General features: G+C 43.4%; 1 protein-coding gene across 1 annotated transcript; it reads right to left on the bottom strand.

Moving 5' to 3' along the window:
* Positions 1-6670: 6670 nt before the first annotated feature.
* LOC140855241 (tetraspanin-20-like) lies at positions 6671-8748 on the bottom strand. The gene is made up of 6 exons (XM_073251113.1): positions 8665-8748; positions 8439-8569; positions 8168-8255; positions 7954-8058; positions 7024-7217; positions 6671-6785 (listed from the first exon to the last, which is right to left on the bottom strand). Exons 1-6 carry the CDS (start codon positions 8746-8748, stop codon positions 6671-6673), a joined length of 717 nt encoding a protein of 238 aa, XP_073107214.1.
* Between the last annotated feature and the right edge of the window lie 456 nt (positions 8749-9204).

Genomic DNA, 9204 nt, shown 5'->3' on the forward strand with positions numbered 1-9204 from the left:
GGGAGTTCGGCTGAGTACTCAGGTCATCAATTTTATTTTGCTCAGGTTCAGCCTCCTCGGGGATGGTGCATTCCACTATGAAATCCGCCAACACTTGGGCTTTTATCGTCGGTCTAGGCTTGTAGTTGATGTCGAATTCTGTAAGCTCGATGGCCCATTTCGCCATTCTTCCGGAGGTATCGGCTCGGTGTAAAACCGCCTTGATCGGTTGGTCGGTGAGTAACGTCACCGTGTGCCCTTGAAAGTAATGTCGGAGTCTCCGAGCTGCAATCAACAAGGCGTAGGTCAGTTTTTCTAATTTAGTATACCTGGTTTCGGCGTCCCTCAACACGCGACTGATGTAGTAGACCGGTCGCTGGACTTTCATTTCCTCCTTAACAAGGACGGCTGCAAGGGCTGTGGGAGAGACTGCCAGGTACAAAAATAATTCCTCTTTGGGCTCGGGCTTTGCCAGCAGTAGGGGTGAGCCAAGATAGCTTTTCAATTCTTCGAACGCCTGTTGGCATTCAGGGGTCCAACAGAAGTTTTTCGGCTGCTTGAGAGTTTGAAAGAAGGGCAGACATCGCTCGGCCGACCTTGCGACAAAACGATTGAGAGCCGCAATTCTTCCTGTGAGGCACTGAACCTCTTTGATCGACCTTGGGGCAATCATATCTTGGATGGCGCGGATTTTCTTCGGATTGGCCTCGATCCCGCGCCCTGATACCATGAAACCCAGGAATTTCCCCGAGGTTACCCCAAAGGCGCATTTGGTTGGGTTCAGCTTCATTCTATACTTTCGAAGAGCGCCAAAGGTTTCTTCGAGGTCGGTGACATGATTCCCGGAAGACCTGCTTTTCACGAGCATATCGTCCACATAAACTTCCATATTTCGGCCGATCTGCTCCTTGAAGATTTTGTTCACCAGTCGTTGATAGGTTGCACCCGCGTTCTTGAGGCCGAATGGCATAACCCTATAGCAGTAAAGGCCGCGATTAGTGATAAAAGCAGTCTTTTTTTCATCTTCCGATGCCATCCTAATCTGGTTATAGCCGGAGAATGCGTCCATGAAAGTGAGAAGCTCGTGGCCCGAGGTAGCGTCCACCAGTTGGTCGATCCTGGGAAGGGGGTAGCTGTCCTTTGGGCAAGCTTTATTCAGCTTTTTGAAGTCGATACACATCCTCCACTTGCCGTTTGCTTTCTTGACCAAGACAACATTGGAGATCCACTCTGGATAATTGACCTCCTTGATGAATCCGGCCTTGAGAAGTTTATCCACTTCCTCGGCTATCGCCTTCTGCCTCTCTGGGGCATGACTCCGGATTTTTTCTTTTGTTGGCCGATGTTTAGGGTCGACCGCCAGATGATGTTCCATGACTTCTGTCTCAATCCTCGGCATATCCGTCGGGACCCATGCGAAAACGTCCGCATTCCTTCGGAGAAAGTCCACGAGATGCGTCCGCACCTCCTCCTCCAGGTTGGAGCCAATCAACACCACATGCTCCGCATTCCCATCATTCAAAGGAATTGGTATTAGGTCCTCAATTGGGCCGCCCCTCTCTTCAGTGAGGTCGTCGCGCGCATCCAACCCGTCGACTGGACAAAGGTCCGCTTGATCGCTTCTTTGCAGGGCAATATTGTAGCAGTGCCTGGCCAGCGCCTGATCTCCCCGAACTTCTCCAATCCCTTTGTCAGTGGGGAACTTCAACTTCAAATGATAGGTTGAAACAACGGCTCTGAGGGCATTGAGGCCGGGTCGGCCAAGAATTGCATTGTAGGCAGAAGGCGCCTTTACCACCAGGAAATTCACCAGGGCTCTGGACTGCTTTGGATGCTGACCCGCGGTCACAGTTAGAGCTATCGTTCCTTCCGTTGGAACGGCATCACCAGTAAACCCTATCAAGGGGGAGCACATCGGCCTTAGATGACCGCCAAGAGCGGCCATTCTCGAAAAGGCACCGTAGAATAAGATGTCGGCCGAACTTCCGTTGTCGATGAGAATGCGGCGGACGTCATAATCTGCTATATTCAAGGAAACTACGACCGCGTCGTTATGAGGGAATTGGACTCCCTGGGCATCCTCTTCAGTGAAGGCTATGGGCTCTTCAACTTTTTGCCGCTTGAGGGGTGCAGCTGATGTGCTGGTTGCCTCCGGCCGGGATTCTCCCGAGATGACGTTGACGGAATCCGGCGAAGGCTGGTCATCCGGCCACCCTTTATCATCAATCATAGCCGGAGGTAGTTGTGCAGAAACCTCGCGGGAGGGCATCGGATGGGAAAAAGAGGATTGGGTGCCGGAAAAGATGGCCGGAAGCAGGTCCGTTGAGCGCTCCTTCAAGAACAAGGGTGCTGCGAAGACACAAGCCCCTCCTTCTAGCGCCAATCCTGTTGGTGCAAAAATCCGCCTGCGCCGGAGAAGCTGGAGTTGAGGAAGCCGCGGTCGCCGCCGGGACCTGCAAGGGAAGTCTAAACCGAAGGTGGGGTTGCTCCGGCAAGACCCTCCGACGCTCAAGTCAGTTCTCTGCCTCAACAAGAATGGAGTGCTCGAACGGAGAATTTAGCAGAGTTTTGAGATAAGGCAAAAGAGCTTAAAGAATAACGTATCTGAGTCCCCCTTTTATAGGCGGGGGAGGCACCGGACTGATGGCGACGTTTGTAACCGCCTGGTAGTGGGCCGCCCATGATCAGGGGAATTGATTGCGAAAGATCAAGAAAGCAGACACGTGGCCATCATCATGGCCCGCCACATAAGGCCTGTTGTAGGTAGTGGAGCGGCGTCCGTTACTGCTGGTTGTCAGCGAGTAGTGGGATCGTGCAGCACCTGTCGCAGGAGGAGGTGGAGCCGCGTGGAATCCGCTACAGGAAGTGGAACAGGATCATGGCAGTTATTGTTATCTGCCAAGGGACACGGATCTGTTGATCAAGGCTCGGCAGTAGTCGGAGTTCGGCCTTTGTAGGAGTCCGGGAGGAGTCCCCCTTTCGGACGAGGTCGCGGGTGGAGTAGGGATCCGGACGGAGCCACCCTGCTGTCGATGGCAGAGCCCGGCTCCCGTAGGAGTCCGGGCGGAGCCGTTCTGCTGTTGATGGAGGAGCCCGGCTTCCGTAGGAGTCCGGGCGGAGCCGTTCTGCTGTTGATGGAAGAGCCCGGCTCCCGTAGGAGTCCGGGCGGAGCCGTTCTGCTGTCGATTTCGGCTGCGGGTAATTTATACCCAACACTCTTGATTGATAAGAGAGAGTTTGGGAGGTGATCCAAAAAAGTAGACGCCAAGAACTGAAGCAGGAAGTATGTCATCTGCCGAACTACGGTTGTCGACTGTGAAACTAGTGCACTGGGCGTGATTGAAAAAGGCAAAGGAAAAGAAAAAAAATATCCGGCCCTGTTCCGTGGGCGGTGCTTACCACTGATAGTGATGAAGACCGGTGAGGTTTGTTTTCTTTTCTCCTTAATCTGGCAGCAATGCTGTGTAGGGGATCAAGAGGGATACGTTTTTAAAACTGACGAGGCGAGTTGGAAGTGGAACTACAGGAATCTTAGCACGGGTGACACAAATCGCCATTCTTGGGAGTAAGGATAAACTAGTCTTCGCAATATTGGTGGTATTCTAGTATTATCATGGTGCATGCCATCGTGTGTAGATCCCTCATTGGAGTAGTTTGTTTGCATGCTTCGTCTCCCAGACGAAGAATGGAAGTTTAGAGCCACAGTTTGTCTACTTGGCATGCTAATATTGCAAGCTTATAACATGGTTTGGAGCATGTTTATTTTGATCACAATGGATCTTGTGATTTGTAGACCACTGCCTGACACCATGGATCTCTCACCATTTGCATGCTATAGGGCCCGATCGTATGCCCGAAATTTTTTGCATTGCAGCGAGGGTCTAAAAGTCAGAATTGTGCTATCAATACCTATTTAGTATAATTTGAATCAGTAAAACCCTTGCATCATAACCATGCATTTGGCAATTTAGTTAGGAATAATTTTGTACGGTAGTTCATAGCTAGCATACGTGAGCTAAATTCAGTATCAGGAGAAGATGATAAATTATCGTCAACCTGCAAAGTTCTCTGCAATCATCTTATTTCAATATCACCGAGCTACGCAGATCAAGATTCTTATAACACTTCCAGGTGAAAGCTGAGCTTCCATCAGAATCTATGTGATGACACTTTGAAACTTTATCCTCAAACTCCAAGAAAGGCTAAAATACCCTACAAAGTAATTTTCAAAATAATAAAAAATACATCGGCAATGCAGAATTATATACGAATCAGTAGAACTGGTAAAATATGATCCGATCCGTCAATCCGATCCATATTCGACCCACTGTAAACAGGTTTGGGTTTAGGCTAAATGGGTTTGGAGTATGAATGGATCAATTCGTTTAACTCGTTTAATAAGTGGGTCGGATTTGGATTTTAGATATCTGATCTGTTTAATCCGTTTAATCCGTTTATTATTCAGATCAGGTTGAGTCAGAGGACCCATTTAACTTGTTTAACTTATTTCTGATCTATTTAATCAGATTTGTTTAACCTGTTTAATTCATTTAAGACTTGTTTAATCTGTTTAAAATCTGTTTAATCTGTTTCTAATCTATTTAATTCGACCTGTTTAACCTATTTAATCTGTTTAGCTGAATTTGATCTATTTAATAAATGGATTAAACGGATCGGATCGGATTACCTGTTTAATAAACAGGTCAGGTTCAGATTTAAATTTTTGACCTGTTTAATAAACAAGTCGGATTTGAATTGATAATTTTTTGATCCAATCTATTTATGATCCGATCTGATTCGATTATCATCTTTAGAAATCAGTCAAATACGATAACAATGGAAAAAAATAAAAGACTGATCTCCTGATGGGGGACTTAACTAAAACGGTAGAGACGCAAGGAGCCAGTCAAAACAGAAAAGGATGAGAAAACAACCGTCACCTCCGCAAATACGAAATTTTTGGCTCTTCTGTGATGTATTTGACTCATAAAAATGACTTCTCACGGGTGCTGCATTTCCCCTTTTTAGCTTGGGAGCTCTATGATCACGCCTGCAAAAAGGGAACGAGGGGTGCAGGCAATTTCTTTTGTATTTTTCTTCGTTTCTAAATAATCTATCCTATTTTAAAGAAAACCTAAAAGGCATTCAAACTTTGACTTAAATATCAAATAATCTATCCTATTTTAAATATCAAATAATTATTTGAAGAAGACAATGACAACGATGATGACATTGCTCGTTTTTGCTTCTAGCACACCGTAGAGAGATATATCAGGAACGAATATATATATATATATATAAATGAAGCCTCACGAAAGTCAGCTGCGCGAAGCCGTCTGCATGGGCATTTTCCTTATCAATATTTATGAATGGACTTGGCAAACACCACCAAATGACCTTTGGGCATTTCATAAAACTGTTTGCACTTCCATTTTTCATTAAATCGCCAACAGACTGCAGTGGGAACGCTAGCCGTGATTACAACGGCATAGAAGCCTATAATTGTGACATTATTTGGAATGCAAGAAATTAGTGAACAGGTTAGATTGGAATTGCAGCACAATTATGCTAAAAAATTTAATGTAAGAACTGTGCTAACGCAGCATTCTCGTGTAGGTGAAGAACATGGCAACTACATACAGCTTGCCAAAACATGAGTGGCCCCATAGCTTCCGAGGTGGGACCTCCAGAATAAGGACAAGTGTGGTGGTACATGCCACGAGCAAGAGTTTTTCACTTGCATACTCGTGTAGGTTCAACATGCCTGTTAATGGAATGATCAAACAAAAGAGGGCTGAAGGGAAAATAAGAGTGTAAAAACCTTTCATACAGTAACCAGATTACGTTGTTGTAGTCGGCGATCCTTCATTTTGACAAGGGCAGTCTAATCACACCCATCTGAGGTTTGAAAAGGGCTTTGACCATAACATAGGCATGATCCAGATTTTTGTAGCTTAAATTCTCACCTTAATTTGATTGTAGCTCGAAGGAAATTCTTAGCAAGAACAAAAATCAGTGTCTGCCAACCGCCAATAGCAATTTTGTTATTTTGAGTCCTAAACTTCCTGACCAACAATCATTAGAAATTTTAAGTAAAAGAAAAAAAAATTCGTGCAAAGTACTCCCGAATGTGAAGTCTTAAGCCAACTGTCAATAGCAATTTTGAGCTTTACACATACTTTGAGAACTAATATATTATTACTTAACAACCATGTCCAATAAAAACAGAAACAACAAGAGCTGTAAATATGATTAAATGCACCAGTCACCTTGCTTATGCAATAGGCAGTCTTATCAATGTAAATCTGCGACAAGCTATTTGCTACACTAATGCATGGACTCACATATAAACTACCTGGTATACAGGAGCTTGACCTCACAAATTCTATATGTTTTGCAATTATCTAAGCAGCAGGAGATCTCAATGGACCATCTGAAGGCAGTACTGCTTTAGTTTCCATAGAACCATGTGTATGATCCATATACGTCTCTGATCTTGTAGTGACATATTCATGCTCTACTTTTGTTTACAGAGAATTGAACAAGCATGACATACAGAACAGTAGCGCAAAGGAAGATAGAAAGCGAGAGCAAATCATTTAAGTTTATAAAACAGTAAGGAAACTAATCCCATCGACCAAGGGTTGGCTAAATGGAACCTACACTGTCATCGATCCTAGCAGATCAAAACTTACAAAATAGGAACGGCCATTAAGTTATCTCTCACCACGCTATCCTGGTCATTTTTCATTTCCTCGTTTCCGTTCATCTCAGAACACTCCTCACCAGGGCTGTTTATGGCAGTGCTGCACATGTGCCAACCATTTCAGTGGTCATTTGTCACGTGTTCTATTAGTGCTACTTCCAATGCTTTTCTAATCTGCTGAAATTGAACACTTACTAGCCTTTCACAGATCCACCTTAAATCCTTAACTCTTCTCTTTAACTGTCCAATATTCAAATTTCGGACATAGAGCTGGTACCATAATTAGGAGAATGCCAGACAAACAAGGAATAATCTTTAATCTAAAACAATGAAGTAACTTCTGTCCCAATTGTGAGCTCCAGAAGTCTGAGTGAAACCCTTTGCTGTCACCAGAGGTTGTAGGATAAGTCGTGCCACCTTGTGGACTTAAAAGTGGCCTCCTTGCAACTATGAAATCTTCATCACTCTCATAGTCTACTCTTCTAGCAGGAACCATGGCTCTCGAAAGCACTGCCAAAAGAAGGGAGAGTGCCTGCACATAGAACAGAAAGGACAGGTAACAAAATGTAAAATTTGCCGATAATTCTTTTTGACGTTTTTACTCAATTGCTCCCTTTCCGCAGCAAGTTCTTAAGCACTAATACATAAATTAACATACACATTTAAGAGCAGGAAAAAGTGGATGCTAGATCAGATGGTGCAAATAAATGCATGTTAATTAAATTACAAATAAACTTTGAAAGCCTTTTTGTTTATGCATGCATGTGTCCCTAAGATACAAATAAAATTTGAAAGCCTTGTCCTTTGTGCATGCATGTGTCCCCTTCTTCATGGTTGCATGTTAGTGCAGACTCTTTTTGGGTGTATCGACTACCTATGTTTGCATGGATGTGCAATGTGCATGCATTTGTGTTATGTGTGTGTATTCTGGGCATGCATTGCATGTGCATGTATGTATGTATCAACAAAAGTCAAAACTAGATTACTTACCCAATACCCCCATTAAAACCATAAGAACTAAATGGATCCCAAAGCAGAAATTATGGAACGTAGTGGATCTGAGGGATTAGCCAAAATTTTGAATGCTGATAACAAACTCCTTCAGAAAATAGTGAACTGGCAAAAATTATCTAACAAATTGTTTGTAAAACACTTTCAGGCATCGCACCAACATCAGACAGGCTGGCACTTGACACCAGTTGTCATCAAATGAGACAGAGTACCTATCGGCAGTTACAAACATTTTAAGAATAAGAAAAGCTGCATACCTGAATAACAGTCACAGTTAGAGCAACCCACTTGCATATATCCATATTCTCTTCTATAAATGCACAGAGCCTATTCAGTTCTCCAGTAGAGTCAAATGGAAGATCCTGCGAAACAATGATAAGACAGAAGATTTCAATCAGCAACACATGGACACTATAATTATTCATCAAATTAAAACTTGTTGCTGTCAAATGTTAAAGATCAGATATGAACCTCTTCCCAGTGTTTGTCCAACACCAGAACACCCACTAAAGCTGCTTCTAGTAAAATGAGTATAGTGATCAATACTGCAAACCGTGATCCAAGTCAAGAAAAACTAACATGAAAGTTGAGTTCCAAGTAACAATGAGTTTAGCAAACACTAGCCTAAGATCATTGTATCCAAAGAAGGTAATTTCATAACAGTGTTTTTTTCTTTTTTTCCAGCAGGAAAATCATGACTGAAACATCATAAAGGCAAGATGCAAAGCTGACAGTGACTTACAAAATGAAAGAAGATGTAGAACTTTCTGGCTGTTTATTATAAGCATACACAAGCTGAGCCATAACACCAGGCAAGATTTGCCCCAACAAGAATAGCATGTATGACACATTATATTGAGGAACTGTTGTACTCTGTCCACAGAATTCTCAATTAGAAATTGAAAAACCTGATTGGCAGTGTAATGTGTTTCGCATATGCTAGTTGCAAGTAATAAGAAGCTGTTCACGTTGTTGTTGATGATAATGACAACCAGAAAGAGCAGCTGATAAAAGGTGGCAAGGTGTAACATCGAGTATGTATCATGCTGCATCAAGGTGAGAATTAAGTCAAAAATGGATGAGTTGATGAACACAAATTAATTTGTTGCATCACGTTATATAAATGAGATTTATATTGGCAGGTTTAACGTGTTTGAACTCATTTGAATTAGGTAAGTTGATGCAATCTAATGTGGGGACCAGCAGAGTAAGTCTGCCTGCAAGGTATAGACAAAAGAATGCGATCAATTTTGTGCCAACATTTGGATGAAAATGAGTGTTTGCATGCCAATCCTCAAGGCCTTGCAGCAGGTTGTACAAAAGTCTCCTCAGGGGAAAAAAGAAAACAACAATCTCTTGAAAATTGCTTTCGATGTGAAAAGAATAATATGTGGAAGAATGGTAGATAGCATTAGCAAGTGAATATAAGAAAGGTGTGATAACCCGGCCCATTGGGCCTAAACCCACAAAGCCCACCCAATCGGAGTCTTCCCCTTCCCCGGTTCCGA

The sequence above is a fragment of the Elaeis guineensis genome, chromosome 2, assembly GCF_000442705.2.
Source record: "Elaeis guineensis isolate ETL-2024a chromosome 2, EG11, whole genome shotgun sequence".
Classification (NCBI taxonomy): Eukaryota; Viridiplantae; Streptophyta; class Magnoliopsida; order Arecales; family Arecaceae; genus Elaeis; species Elaeis guineensis.